We start from the raw sequence: 15,820 nt of genomic DNA on the forward strand, positions 1-15,820 counted from the left end.
GGATCCTTTCTGCATTCCTCAAAAATATGATAATGAGATTTTAAAATTTTATAAGATACTTGAATGCATTTTTTCCAGGGCCATCCCTCACTTTGTTTAGCCAGATTTGGGCTAAAGTATAAAATGGTGTTAAATGCTAAAGCTGTCATCCCTGTTGCCAAGAAACCTTTGTTTCAGGACTCAGGATCCAGGCTCCTGCCCCAGCCTCCTCTTGTTTTAGAAGCCACATAGCCACAAGAACAGGGCAGTCAGACCACATTCCAGGGTTCACACTCCCATCTCTGAACTACAGACACATTTTTAAGCATCTCAGCACTGTAACAGGCTTATGAATAAATCAAGAACTACTTTAATTTAAAACACAAGTGCAAAGGATTCACAACTACAGACAAGCAGGACTGTTTGTTTCAAATTATAAATCTTTTCCAAGCCCTGCTTTTTTTGCATTAAAAAAAAGCAATATATCTAGAATACAGAAACATTTTACATCAAAAATTTTCCAGTGCAGCTAAGGAGGAGCTTAACGAATTAATTTCAACCAATTCCATCAGCCCCAAACTTAGACATCCAGTCTACACAACCCCCCTATGACCTCTCAACCTGCCATGGGTAAGAGAGAGAGAGTGATTTCATCCTTCAGCAGGTGTCTGAGCCAAGGGGATGAACCACCTCCAGAGCTGTTCCCCCAGAGGGTGTTCCTCTCCCGTGGGCTACAGAGCCAACCTACAAGCTTGGGTGCCCACCCTTTGATGGCTGGCAGCAGTGCAGATGAATTCCATCCCAAATTACTTCAAGTAATCAACCATGGCTTCAATTTTGAAGCAGGATCTGTAGCTGGAGCAAATAGCAGAGGACAGAGGTTATGAACTTTTTTTGAAGAAACGCAGTTCTGAGGTCAGTTTCTGAGACAGTAGGACTGTCCTGAGAATAACTTAAATTCCAGTAGCTTGGTATCTGAAGTTTCAAAACAAGATCCCAGTTCCACATGTAGCAATATATTCTTGAGACCTCACAACAAAACACACCATCACTGTACAATGTTAATCTCAACCTAGAGTCCAATTACCTTGAGGATCTCACTGATCGGAGAGTGCAGCACACAAAATACCTAAAACTATCTTAAAATAACTGAAAGAGCTGTTTAGACAACCAAAAACCTTCCAGATGTAAAGGGACAATGGGGAAGGGCAGACCAATAGCCAGACAGCAGCACACAAACACAAAAATCAATCCTGGGATATTGCAGGACAGCTCAAACTTTTCCATTTGGTCTCCTACAGCATCCCCAAAATGCTATCCAATTACTGCCTCAGGGCAGTACTTCCTGGGAGAAAGGACTGGGAAAGCAAGGTGCCTGGAAACCAACCACAGGAATATGCTGTTCACATTGCAACCAGCACCTGAGATGTTGCATATGGTGAATTTTCAACCGTAAGATCCTGGTGGCAAGAGCACCTGGTCTTCACAGAGTCACTTTGAAGCCTGTATCCAAGGGTTTCCCCCTCCAAAAGTTTAAAATCATGAAATGGATTCAAGATTGACCACTAAACCATACATATTCTGCAGCAAAAGAGAAGCATGTTGATGCAAGAGAGCCACTTAGAAACAAATATACACATATCACATCTGCTCCCGAAGGAAGTGTGTGCAGGTTTCTAGGTCCACATTTCCTGAAGGAAATTAAAATCATCTGTGAAAAGGTCTCAGAGGAAAAAAAAAAGTCAAGTCTTTTGTGCATTGAGAGTTTAAAGGGGTCTGTGCCCCAAAGTGAGTCAGCTCACGGCTCCAGTGTACAATGAAGGAAACAAAGATCACATTTCTGAATGGGAAATATCATTCCAGCTCAGTAGTCAGCAGCCAAGGTGTGCAGAAACTCACAGACATTCAGATCCACATCTTCAGACTCCACTTCCGAATGCCATCCTTTGGCAGCAGTGATCCCCAAGCCATGGAATACCCGCTTTATCCTTGAGACAGACTTGGTCTCACGTAGATCTAGTCTGTGTTGATTGTCTTCAGCAAAGGAGAAGCCACAAAAGGCTGAGGATGCACGGACAGGATTCACATTCGCCCTCCAAAATAATCACTGGCAAGTTCCAAGCACCATCCACAGGTCAAGACTGCCTGGGCTCTTATTTTTTTCTATATATTTTTTTATAAACACTCCTTTTCCCTACAGTTTCCCCTCACAAAGTCAGCAGGTGGAGGTACGCTTCCTGTACTGCTGGATAAGGGGCACCAAGCACTCTGGAAGTCCTGTCTGGAGCAAAAAGGGGTGATCCAGAAGTTCCTGTGCCGTTGCTCTTTCCAATGGATCCCGTGTCAACATCCTTTCCAAGAAGTCTCTCAGAACTGGGGAGGTCTGTGAAAAAGCAACCAAGTCAAACCCACAAAGGGACCAGGCACAGCTCGAGCAACACCAGGCTGCTGAGGAAGCTGTGGTTAAAAGGATCCTGCACATACCCAGAGTGAATCCCTGTTTTCCCACCACTGTGACATGGATCATATGCTTTCTATGCTATGGATGTAACTTCCTGTCACTGGTATGCACAATGCTTGGGTTGTTTTCTTTTGAATGGGGCACAACCAATTAAGGTAAGACTGCCTGCCATGTCCTTCCATCTGGGTTACTTCTGCTCCCCATGTTGTTACTTAAACTTTCCTACATTTCAGCTCAAAAACTCAGCAGGATTCCTGCTACCTGGGCACATCACTTGGGTGGGAAGGGGGCATCAATCCAATCTTTTACTGGCCACAGATGATGCAAAGGTAGCTAAATAGGATTCCCCAATAGGTTCTGAGAGCCTGAAAAACCCTACTGCTACTGGTACAAGAAGATGAAGAAGCTGCAGAACAAGTACCAAAAAGCTGAATGACCTCACAGGTCTGTCCTGGATGAGTAGCCATCCGCAGGCACCACCTCCAGTTCAAGACCCTGCACATCTCTGGCTGGTTTAATCCTCTGCATTGTTACAATGGAATAAAAAAAATGAACCTGGCATACATTTCTTTATTTTAATGCTGATAATTACATCCAGTTTAGATTGGGCACATTTTCCCAGACCTGGTTCACTAAGCAGATCCTGAAATATTGTTCACACTGCACTACTGCTCATTTCAGAAGTGCTCTGGATGACTTCACTTGGGATTGATGGAGAAGGCACCGCCCAGCTCAGGATGAGTGCCAGGATCCAGCCTGTATCCCTGTCAATAACACTACTCATGCTTTAGCAAAGCAGCAGGGATCATCCTAGGTGGCATCCCTTCAACCTGCTGCACCCAGTACTGCAGTCACTGACCACAGTGAGCCATGAACTGGCACTGGAGTGGAGGGCTGGATCCACAGCTGGAGCTGCACTCCAGCAGGACACAGGGCAGGATGCCCACTGGCTTGCAGTGCAGAGCTCTGCTGGAACCCAGTTTGCTTCCCAGTACAAAGTGGCACAGAGCAAGGCTATAACCAGCTCTAGCTGTCACAGCCTGTGTCAGGGCCATGTCAATCAAGCTGTGACCTGAACCAGAATGGTTTTACACTGCCCAAGGAGGGCAAGAACCAGGTCCAGAATGTGACCGTGAAATTGTAATTAGTGCTGCAAAGGCAAAGAGGAAAGAACAGCTGTTGATGTTGGAGTGTGTGCTGTTAGTTCAGCAGTCTACTCTCTTAAATAATTCAGTTTCAGCAGCTGCAGATGCTCTGATTAATTGGAAAGGCTGGATAGCTCAGGATGCTGCAGAAACTGTTTGATCTCAGAGGCTAGGCATGACATGAAAGGACGACTGCTCTAAGAGGGCACCAAGAGGTGATCACTCTATTTCTCATGTCACTACTACTTTTTCCTAAGAAACCATAAAGCCAAGTTCATCTGAGCTGCTGCAGTGTTTTGACAAGCACCAGTCTGTCCTGAGCTCTCCTGCTCTGACCATAATGCAGCCTGTGTAGTCCTGAAGGCCATGAAGCTGGAAACTCCCAAGAGCAAAGATCCTCCTGTTTCCTTCTCTGGAAGATGAGCTACTCTATCCACATCAGCAAGCTGAGAACTGCTGGGTCTACCTGAAGCAGCTCTGACATGCACTCTCTTTTCACGGCCAGGTGCCCTCACACTGCCAAGGCTGTTTCCCAAAGCAGCCACTAGCTGTCAGCAGCAGCTTGCAGCCACCAAGACCCCGAGGCCAAAGCTGTTCCCCAAGAAACGTGTCCTAGCAAGGCCGTTTCCACAGCCAGCTGTACTGGGAACAGCTGATATGGATGTTTGCCCGTGATAACCATCAGGCTTACAAGTGTTTGGCAGCATGCTCACCCTGTGGAAGTTTTTCAGTTTGGGAGGAGGGCTATCACGGAGTCTCTTCATTGCCTGGACTGGAGAATCACTGAAGTAGGGGGGTTCTCCATCTACCATCTCTATCACCATGATTCCCATGGACCAGATATCCACCTGTGGGAGACAATGTCACATCAATACACACACTCCAGAGCAGCAGGTCCTTGTTTTGCTGCTTTCACAAAGACTACAACACCCAGCCCATAACAAATGGTACCAAGAGAGTACAATGTCGACCCCCACTAATGCTCTTGGACCCCTTACAGTAGTTTAACAAAGTCAATTGTGCACCCAGGACTGAGCCACGTTGGTGTTGCAACATGTAAAGGTGTGCAAGTAACTGCTTGTGCCACACCTGGCTGGTTGGTAAAAAAAACTAGTCAGTCTGCTGCCACCTGCCCAGAACTCCAGAGCTCCCATGTCTGCTTTCCCTGGGGTGAGCACCCCTCAGAGCTCACATCTCCTCCCCTTCCTTTATGGCATCAATTTACTGATCCTTATCATGTCACAGGCTGCTCCTTGCTCACATCTGTCCACAGCAGGTACAAGTCTAGGCTAAGCTTTAGGTGTAAGAAGACAAGAAGCCTCATTCCTGGAAGCAGAACAATCTGGTTTTCTACTCATTTAGGAAATATTAATGTCATCACCATCAAAGCCATAATCATAGTTGGGTTTATATTTTATACAGAATCTAGAGACTTCCTAGAAAAGCCAATAGTTAATTTCCTGTGACACTTCAGAACATTACTTGCTCTCTCTCCTGCTATTAGGGAGGTGGTTCCTTACCTCAGTGGTGTATGGTATCCTTGCAATGACTTCTGGAGCCATCCAATAAGGAGTACCTACCAGGGATTTTCTTTTAGGTACATCTTTACTGATCTGAGCACAGAAACCAAAATCGGAGAGTTTGACCTGTACAAAGAGAAAAGCAACCAACCTTAAAAATAAGCCTTGAACAACACAGAGGGAAACACCACGGACAAAGACAACAAAGGGAGTAAGAGGATGAGGGGCAAACAAGGGCTTGGGAACAGAAAGGAAATAAGAGGCACAAGCTGCAGCAGCAGCAGACAATTGGTCAGAGCAAACACACCCTCCCATCCAGCGTCAGAAGAATGGAGTCGCTCTTGATGTCTCGGTGAATGACCCCCTGAGAGTGCAGGTAGGACAGAGCCTGCAGCACCGACTCACACACCGTGGCAATCTGCTCCTCATTCAGCCTGCAAGCAGAGACGGGGGACTTGAACTGTGCTGGGCAGAGCACTGTGCTCCCTCACAGGGGCACAGGGAGGTTAAAGCACACCTATTTCAGTTCCTATGACAATTACCATCTCACCTTCACCGTTCTTCTACGTCTCTTACTGCGAAAGCATTTTTGACTTGATGGTTGACAGTTTTCAGTTTTCATAGGTTCAATACAGAGAAATTGCACTTTAAATTCTGTACCTAAATTCATTCTGCAAGATGCTGTTTCAGGCAGTTCTGACAGGCAGAAGTGCTGCTTGATGCCAAGGTGCTGCAGTAACTGGTGAGACAGCTTTTTTTGAAGCAAATATAGTAAAGCCATTATTCATAAGGCTTATTGTGCAACTGTATCCACAAAACATCCAAACATTATCATTTGATAGCGAATATAGGGATCCTTTAGGAGTTTCCTGCAGACACTTGGGGTACACTCACACCTAACTAAAGGTAGCACAGGCTACAAGCAGATGAGATGCTCCTGATTTCTAGCATTATGTTAGCATGTGGAATATGAGCACCAAGAACCTCCTCTTTAGAAGCTCCTGCTGTTTGGAACAGTAACACAAAAACCTTCACAACTGAGTGAAAATGGCAGAAATGAAAACTCTCTCCTGTACCTGGGGACAGTGACAGCTCTGCATGTTCACACTCAGCAATGCCAGGAGTGAATCATTGTAAAGAATAGCTGAAGCACCCAATTTGAGTGCTTCTGATTCTCAGCCTTTCTCCAGCAGTTGCTCTGAACAACTCTCAGTGGAGGACAGAGCAATGAGATGTCCTCAAATTTGGGTCTGCAAGTGAGCCTGAGGAGAAGAGAGCACTCAGAAGGCAGAGCCATGCAGTGAACCAACACTTTCTAAACCCATAACAATTTCTACCTCATCAGCTGAGAAACCCACACTTGTGCTGTTTCTTTGGTATTCTGTACTTTACTCCTCTGAACCAGGACAGCTACAGGTTGTAGCTCCTACAGGTTGTAGCTGCCCTGTGCCACACTATTGGCAACCAAACCTGAAGGGTGTCAGGGAGCTACATCTGCCTTTATGATTTAACCTGTAAAGGGAGAGGGAGAAAGGCTATCTGTGGGACTTCCCAGCACATAACCCAATGCTTTTGGGAGCAGTGCTTTTCATCCCACAGTGCCTGAGCTGATCCATCTGAGAGCCCTGTGGTTCCAGGAGATCACAAGAGGTGCACTTTCACCCTGTCACATATGGAATTTGGTTTCAGTCAAGTGACTGCATAGTGTAAAACAGATTACTGGAGGATTACCTCACTCCTGGAGATGTAAATCACTTATCCCCCTCAGCAAATGTTTAATGACTGCAATGAGGGTATTTTCCTCCCCAGGAAAAACTGATAAAGGCTTCTAGCTTACTTCTGATAAATGTTATGGCTATAGCAGATCCTACTTCCACTATGTGGAAAAACAAGCATTCATTAACAGGTTCAAAGGAAGCTTCTTAAAACAAATCTAGGCTGAGGTCTCACTGGTGGATATAAACACACCTTTATAGACCTCTTCATCATTTTTTATCTGTAATCCCAGTACCAGCTATGAGCTACAAGAGTTTCACTGGCCTGGAAAGCTGTAACTCAGCACTCCTCAGGATTAAATGTTTCAGACCCTGAGATGCCTCTGAACTCAGTTCTGGAGGGCCTGCCCAGATAAATGTCTCCAGGACACCCCTTCCAGGTGGGATTGTGGAGGCTACAGAGGACAGTGTGGCTCTTGATGCCTCGCAAAATTATCACAAGTGTTCCTCCAAAACACAGAACCCAACATGCCTTAAATCCACCACAGGATATAGGACAAGCACATAGGTGAACCAAAGGTACACTGTGATTTTTAAAAAACTGAATACAAATAGTGCTAGCAATGCTTCTAATTGTGATCCAATTAAGATCCTGAAACTGCCAAAAAGAACCTCTCATCCTACAGATTTTCTTGGTCAGTCTTCCCAATGGCATTCCCTGCACCAGTTTCCAGCCCTGCAGGACTGCTCTAAAGCAGGAGGAGGGTGCTCCAGAGTCACAGGTAAGACACAAACACCATAACTGCATCATCAGAATACCCTGTCAGAGGGACCAGAGGCCATCTGAGAACGACTTCTTTGCCCTACAGAAATGCTCTGGGCATTAATGGATATGAAGCAGTGTAGATAAGGAAACAAATTTAGGAGAGTGTCCAGTAGTTGCTATCTTTAGGCAATGAAATTTGGGAAGGAGTCCAGATCTCAAGGCTCTGCTGCACTTCTCCAGAGGAGTTAGTGAGGTTGAATTTGTGGCTAAGGTTGCACCACTGAAAACTATTTCTGCACGCTCTTTAATACTTATTCAATGAACTTCCTGGCCAGGAGTCAACAGATACAGTAAACAACACTTTTTATGAGTACTGTGTTTTACAGGGAAGGTCATCAATGAGATGACTAGTGGGTATCTAAAGGGATCAGTACTTTAAATTGGTCCCTTCTACATCAGAAGTATTATCACATATTTCAAATAGATAACAGTTATAAACCATAGTCATTTCAGGGCACTGCAAACACAAGATCTCTGAGGGAAACTATTTGTCCCAGAAATCCCCACTCTGCTGCTCTTGCTCTCACATGTTGATATCTGGGATTTTGCTTTGTACCTGATCTGAGACACAATGTCTGTGAGGGCTCCTCCCTGCAGGAACTCCATCAGCACCCACAGCTCCTCTCCCACCAGGTAGCTCTTGTACATCTCCACAACGTTGACATGTTGATAGTCCCTCATTATCACCACCTGTAAAACCACAGTGGACAAGTGACCACCACAAAATCAGTCATGACATTCCACCTTATCCAGCCAAGTGAGCACACAGAGCCCTGTGAGTACAGCACAGACCCTCCATCCCCCCAGCAACAGCTCCTCTTGGTACAATGCTGCTAAAAAGGTGTTGATCCTGCTCTTCCCTTCCTCTTGCCACACTGACTGCTCCAATGTGGACAGCAGAATCCCCCTGTCATCAGCACACTCACCTCGTTGAAGAGGAGCTCCCGGCGCTGCTGCTTCCTCAGATCCATCATTTTCACAGCCACCTGGCGCCCCGAGTGCTTCTCCCGAGCGATGCACACGATGCCCGTGGAGCCTTCCCCGATCTTCACGTAATTCTCCAGCATTGTCCTGGGATCTCCCTGGTCCACAACCATCCTGAGGGCAGCTTTGAACTGCTCATGAGTCACAACCACAGGGTCCTCGCTGGCTGGCTGCCCTTTCCCGGCAGAGTCCTGGGGCAGGTGGAGGTTGCTGGAACTCGTCTGGGTCTGCCGGTTCCTGGGGGACCCTGCTGGGGATGGCCGGCCTGGTGGCACTGCCACAGCCTTCTCTGCTGTTGGGGACTTCTGAGGGGTCCCAGCTTCGGAGATCATCCTGGGGAACTCGGAGCTGGGCTGGTCTGGGGGGAGAGACTGGGCTTTGGCTGCAGGGCTCTGGGGGGATCCCCACTGCTGGGGCTTGAAGAAAGCATTGGGCTTTGAGAAGAACAAAGAGAAAAGTGAGAGAAAGAAAAAAGTGATGGTTGGATTAACAAGCAGAGAGGGGAGGAATCAGTTCTGTGTCATCCCACTCTGCCTAGCACACCTTGGAGCAAACTGGAGTCGAGAGCTTTAGGTTCTTGTCTCCACGTCTGCCCAACACACAGCTTGGATGAAGATCTCTTTAGAAGCAGATCTTCAAGAAACCCTTAGGGAATGGGTGCTATGCTTTAGGGGCCTCCAGACCGAGCCAGTTTAAAGGGAGCCTTTTAAAGCACATGCTTTAAAAAAACCACCAAGACGCAAAATCCACAGAAAAAAACCCCAGCTGCTAAAAAGCATTCCAACCTTGCCACCAAAACTCAGGGGCAACCTGTGCTGCAGAGAATTTGAAAATCCTTTATCCCTCTGTGCCTCTGATCTTCCTTTGTATAAAAGGAAAGGGGATCCATGCCAAGGCTGTAAATCACTTTGATGTCTTGGCCTAATTCCCTTTGGGTAATTACACTCTGCCTACTGAAAACACTCTTTGCACTTTCCACTGGTACCTGCAGAGCATTCCTGTCGATCAGGCATGGAATTAGTCCTCTGCTTTGGGAAAAGCACCAGGAACCAGACAGCTGGAGGCAGCCAGCGTGACACTCCAGCTACACTGCCACCCTCACTGGCTTAAAACTGACCTACAGTGAATTTGGATTAGCAGTGCTCTAGGTTTTGGGAGACCTCCCACTCAAATGCCAAGCAGGCCCAGCCCTGTCTAGTGTAGGAGATGTAGTAAGATCACAGCCTGTGGGAATGTGGCTGCAGGATATGCATTCCCATGACAGGAAGGATAAATCTTCTTGTGCTCATATTCACCCTGGAAATGTTGATTAATTACAATTCGGCAACATTTAGCACGTAGGGTACAAAATACATTATATACATACACATGCATATGTAAAATATACATATTATATGCACATAAATATATGCAAAATAACAGTGGATCTGTCAAAGAAGCAACTTCAGAAAGAGCAAGCCCATCATTTATATTATAGGGCAATATAACAACTTCAAAGCAAAAAGCCTTTTCTCTCTCACAATTCAGAGAGATTATTAATAAAGTTAATAATATAGGGATGGGAACCAAAAACTGTCAATCGAGAATTTTTTACAAGAGCACTCATTTTCCCTGTCTCAGACAGAAAATAATTGTGTAGGATTTAATTCTATGCACTTTGGATTTTAATCAAGGATTTTTGTCAAGAGCAGAATCTGCATAAGCCTCACACACAGAGAGGCCCTGGAAAACACGATTTAGTGGCATCAGGGCACAGCACAAACACAACTGCCTGTCAGGAGCTCCTTCCTCCCCATACACCAGCTCCACCCCAGCAGTCCTGTGCTGACACGCTCACAGCAACACAGAATTTATTTCCCAAATCTTGTTTTGTCTCAGGAGAGAGAAAAAAAAACATTTTACATAACCCAGAGCATGCAGAAGGGCACACAACACGTGTGCAAGCTCACACAGGTTTGTTTAACTACATGTAAGTCCTATTTCCTGCTCCTGTGATCTGACAGTCCCCATGTACATGCTTCCAGTCTTGGGACATTTTGAGGTGTCACTGATTCTCCCACTCCTTTCCTTCATATTTCCTTCATGAATACTCAAACCCCCTGTGTTCACCTCCTCATTTTCAGCCAGCTGCCCAGCAAAGCAGTGGATATTCCATCTCTGGAAGTGTTCAAGGCCAGTGTGGAGCAGCCTGGTCTAGTGGAAGGTGTCCCTGGCCATGGCAGGGGGTGGAACCCAATGGACATTAAGGTCTCTTCCAACCCAAACCAGTCTGGGATTTCATGATTCAGTTATATCCTTGTCCCTTTCACCTTGCAATTACGCATTTCTCACACATCATCAGCTCCATCAGAGAGCGAGACCCAGGTTTTCATCATCAGAGGCTGGTAAGAACACCTTAGATAAACAACTACCAGCAATGGCACAGATCCCTCACTGGAGCAGGGAGATAAATTCCATGGTCTTCAAGGTCTTCCCTGCTCCTCTCTGACAAACAGCTGGAGTTCAAACACTCCCAAGCACACCCACTTGTCTGGTAACATCTGCTCCTGCTCATGGAAGTGCTGAGCATGGCAAAGGCACTCTGTCTAGGGGAAGACAGAAGTGGCCAGTTCCAGGTAACTCAGGGACAGGCCTCCAACCAGTGTAGACCAGCCCAGAGCCACAGTGTTACTGCAGTAACACCCAGCAGATTGTGTTACACAAGGATTGCATCCCTTCAAAATCCTCTCCCTTGGAAAGGAAACCCACTGTGTCCAAAGCCTTGAGCCTCAATCCTTATGCAAGCTGCAAGCAGCTGGATTGGAGACACCCCCTCCCTGCAACACCCTTCAGAACAGTCAGGGTGGTTTGGACAGTGACTGCACAGCTGCTGGGAATCAGCCTGGCCCAGCATCAGCTTTGAAGCCCCCAGACAAGCAAAGCAAACACAACGGGTGCTGGGTCAGCCCAGAATGGACTGGGGAAGCAATGGCTGCATTTCCCATCTAGTACCAGGAACCAGAGATTTTCTCCAGTTTAACAAGAAATGAGTCATTCATTCAAGATAGCTTTCCTGGAGGAGCTGTAGCTGTAAGCCATCCCACCCTTTCCCAAATGCAGCAGTCAGACTTCCTGTGTGACAGCACTGTGGGCGCTGATGGAAACGCTGCTGCTGTAGCAGCCTGGCAGATACAGCTACACCCAACTCTCTCCCGAGGCAGCTCTGCTTCGCACGGGCAGAATACACTGCTAATGCAAACCATGGCAACTTCCCAAATGGCAAAGGCTCTTTGGTGCCAGCAGAATGGCACTGCAGTCATGCCTTTACCTCGCAGAAGGTAATGACTAAGACCCCTCGTCCTTCCCAGCCCACGCTCAGCAGCTCCAGCAGACCTTCTGCCGGAGGTCTGGCTGCCCTCCTGAGCTGTGCCTCGCAGCATCTGTGAAGCTCAGCCGGACCACACATCTCCCCTGCCCAGGACTGTTTCGACTCCAACATCAATCATAACAAGAACAGATGGTTGCCCGATGTTTGCAATTAAGCTGGCTGCATCTGTCACCTCTGGAACTCTAAATTCGACACTCCAGCGAGTAACTCTCACCTTGATCGGCAGGGGAGCGCCCGGCTTGCTGGAGGCGCTGGACGAGGGGAACACGCTGCGCAGGAGCCTCCTCTTCAGGCTGTTCTCCCGCGATTTGGAGGTGGGGCTGCCCTCCCCCGAGGGCCTGGAGTTGTGCTGTCGCTGCAGCCAGCCCTCCTCCGGGCTGCTCACGGCCACGTCGCTGTCGCCCGGCGCGGCGGGCATGTGCTGCAGCCCAGCGGCGCGCTGCGGGCAGCTGCCATCGGCACCCTGGAACTCCGACGGCCCCAGGGACTGGGCTTTTGTCACCATCCCGTTGGGATGACACTGCCCTTCCAGGCGGGGCTTGTAATCCGGCCACATGGTCTGCCTCCGGGCCACCTTGGACCCCCCATTGCAGTTGAGGTAGTTCCCGTACTTGTCTGCCCAGTCTCCTTCAGGACTCTGAAGATACATGTCCGGGGGTCTCTCGTCTCCCAGGAGCCCGAGGGACTGCGCTCTCCTCCTGCTGGTGGGGCTCCTGCCCCTCAGAGTGTTCGAGCTGATGGCAGAAAGCTTCTGGATGTCGTTGAGCAACCCAGAGATGTAGCCTTCCACCTCCACGGTGCTGCCCCGCACCACGGTCTGGGAACACAGGGGAGGCGAGAAACCAGTCAGAGCTGTACGAATCGAGGCTCGGTTTATCTTGCCAAAGGTTAGATTTTGTACATATAGACAAAGACAACTCAAGAAATTCAGGAAAAATTACAAATTTTTGTCTTTTGTTTCATTGCCCTTTACTGAGGGAAAAAATTGAGTTCTTGGGTTACATCCTGCTCAGCCAGAACAGTCAATTCTGCTGGTGTGCTCACATTCTAAAAGACAATATTAGAGCAAAACTGGGATATTGCAACACTCCTGGCTTTCTTGGGCTGAAATTGTGTTACACTACATCACTTGTGCACTCACCAAGCTCCTGAAATATTAGTTCTCAGAAGTTCCAGCATGCTGCAAGCTCCACTTGCAAAACTCACCTTTGCTGTGCTAACACAAGGTTCATCTCTCCCCTGAAGCACTCTCAATAGCATTGTAATCAGCCTCTCTCAGTCTGCTTCTCCACAATTTCTGCTAATACATCTCAATCCTGACCAGTGCAGACTATGCTGTTCCAACTCTGCCTCCCTGCTCTGCCAAGCTATTATAATTAAAAATTATGAACAAAGGGTCACAGCAGCTCACAACTGCCTTGTAAGCAAACGCTGAAGAACAAGGCTTCCATCCAAACAGGCACCAGCTCTGTACAAGTAGGACACTTGAAGCTGTTGGTATATTATGTAGTGTTCTACCTTGTTTTTTCTGGAACTGAAAAGCTTACAGAAGCTTTTCTAGTGCTGCAAACAAAAATGTTTCATTTCTCCACAGAAATTCACAGCACAGGATCACTCCTACACTTTCATGAATCTCTGCCTGAGGAAAGTCCTTCCCTGGAGTGACAGCAATCTCCTGTTTGCTAACTGAGCTCCAGGGATCTTCTAAACATGCTGAATTAATTACACTGAGACTAATACTTAGCTGGTGCAACACAGTAGCTCCAGTAATTTCAACAGAATGCCACCACAGTGCACAAACGAGCACCTGGTTTGCTCAGCGTCTGAGAATGAAAGGCAGAACAGAAGATTTTTGTTCAACAAGGTGCAGAAAGGACAACTCCACTCATTCCATGGCACACACACACCAGCTGCAGCTGGAAATTCTGGTCTTCACTCCTACTCCCTCACCACACACACCCACTCCTTCCTCCACAGCCCAGCTGTCATCACAGAACGTGCTGGGGACACCAACCTTTTGTCCAAAGTGGACAGAAGTCATTCCAGAAAGACATGTGTGTTCTCAGAATAAGAAGTCTCCAACAACGTGCTATGGCCTCTCCAGAAAATCCACTCAGTACTCTCCTCACCTTCTAGCTAAAATTGCCTAGGATTAGACTCAGATCACTCCCACCAAGTCAGACCTAGCCCAAGCAGACAGGGAAGATAGGAGTTAATCTTGCTTTCCTGCTCTGTTTAAGGACTGCATCAGATTGGAAACATCAAAATTTGAGCCAAATGTGTATGGAGTGCTCTTACATAGATCTTGCCTTACTGTCCAAAGCTGAGAAATTATAATTAAAACAAGAAAAGCACCTTTTTATAAGCTACACACAAAACCAGGAACTACTCTGATAGTTGAATCCAGGACTATATGTGAGGGCTTGGCCAACTAGCACTTCAAAAGGAAAAAAAAAAATCTAATTGACTAGTATCATTGAACAGGAATTAATTCAAATGGAGTTTACCAGCCAGCTTTGTTACACAGTCTAAGAGAGTGTTTGCACTTGGAATTGCTGGGGAAAACAGTGTTAGTTTAAGACCTTTCTTTAGTTTTTAAAGCCTGTTGGGTATTCTGTCCTTGTTCTCCTACAGATTTGCACCTCCTTTCAGTTTTTACCATCCTCAGGTTTAAAAAGGCAGACATGAAAGTCCTGACCAGCATTAGGCTCAGGGCAAACTCCTGGAAATCTCTTTACACACATTTCTGTTCCAACAGTGATGCATCCCACTATTTTTTGAGTACCCGTTGCCTAATACTTGAGGAAACATGGTTTGCTCTGGAAATGCCATCAGTGCAGTGTCCAGAGCCTCACTGAAGTCAAGATACAGGGGAGTGTTATCACTTCTCCCTGACCCAAAGCCCCCTAGCCTGTGATTGATGCAAATTGGGTTGCTTGACGTGATTCTTTTCTTGATAAATCCACACTGGCTATTACCCTGCTATCTCCTTGGAAGTGGCTGCAAATAGATTACTTGCTTATTTGTTCCAGTCTCTTTCTGGGAATAGAAATTATTCTGACTGATCTGCAATTCGTTGGATTTCATTAGGCCCAGCTGACTTGAAAATGTGCAACTTCTTAGCTAAATCTCATTTCTGTTCATGTTCTGTTCTTATTCTGGCCTGCAGTCTCATCCCTTCACACTTGTGCTAATTGTCAGCCCACTGATCACACAATAAAGACCAGAGAAAAATCATTAAGCACATTGGAATTCTCAGTGTCATCTGTTAACTTCATTCCAAAATCAGCAGTGAACAAATTTTTTCCTTCATCCTCCTCCTCAGTGCATTTATGATGTCTCCTTAGTGCCCTTTATGTTCTTTGAGAATAACATCTCTTTTTGTGCCTTGGCCTTCCAGTTTTGCTCCTGCATGAATTTCTTTTCTCCTTGCCCTTTATAACTTGACCTAGTTTCCACCCTTCTGAGCAATCCTCCTGCAGTTTAAGCTCATTAAAGAGCTCCTGATCTAACCAAGTTGGTCTCCTATTACACATTTTATCTCTTCTCTGGATTGTGCTCCTATCCCCTACTACATTTGGAACCTCAAAGCACATTCAGGACATCAGGCTATACCTCCTGCCTTTTTTTTTTCCACCTGGTCCTCCTAAGCATGTTTTTCCTTTATAAATCAGCATTCTGCTCAAAGATCCCGATGGGCCATTTCATTTGCAGGTTTGATTATGTACTAAAGCTTGCATTATACCAAATATAGTCCCCTTTAGTCCTCATGTTTTAAGCACCTGTGCACAAAAAGCTAAATATATTCTTCAGATAGCCAACT

The 15,820-nt window shown here is 46.6% G+C and overlaps 1 protein-coding gene across 14 annotated transcripts in view; it reads right to left on the bottom strand.

The window, feature by feature from the left end:
• Nucleotides 1–326: 326 nt before the first annotated feature.
• PAK6 (p21 (RAC1) activated kinase 6) overlaps nucleotides 327–15,820 on the bottom strand; it is a 42,170-nt gene continuing 26,676 nt past the window's right edge. For all 14 annotated transcript variants that reach the window (XM_085063486.1, XM_085063482.1, XM_085063484.1 and 11 more), the window contains 7 exons: nucleotides 12,212–12,814; nucleotides 8,573–9,064; nucleotides 8,203–8,336; nucleotides 5,413–5,539; nucleotides 5,106–5,231; nucleotides 4,299–4,433; nucleotides 327–2,362 (listed from right to left, as the gene is read on the bottom strand). In XM_085063486.1, coding sequence (XP_084919612.1) covers nucleotides 2,195–2,362; nucleotides 4,299–4,433; nucleotides 5,106–5,231; nucleotides 5,413–5,539; nucleotides 8,203–8,336; nucleotides 8,573–9,064; nucleotides 12,212–12,814 — 1,785 coding nt within the window. In that variant the 3' untranslated portion in view covers nucleotides 327–2,194. The remainder of the gene's footprint in view (nucleotides 2,363–4,298; nucleotides 4,434–5,105; nucleotides 5,232–5,412; nucleotides 5,540–8,202; nucleotides 8,337–8,572; nucleotides 9,065–12,211; nucleotides 12,815–15,820) is intronic.

The sequence above is a fragment of the Lichenostomus cassidix genome, chromosome 5, assembly GCF_008360975.1.
Source record: "Lichenostomus cassidix isolate B80296 chromosome 5, HeHo_3.0, whole genome shotgun sequence".
In the NCBI taxonomy this organism is placed as follows: domain Eukaryota; kingdom Metazoa; phylum Chordata; class Aves; order Passeriformes; family Meliphagidae; genus Lichenostomus; species Lichenostomus cassidix.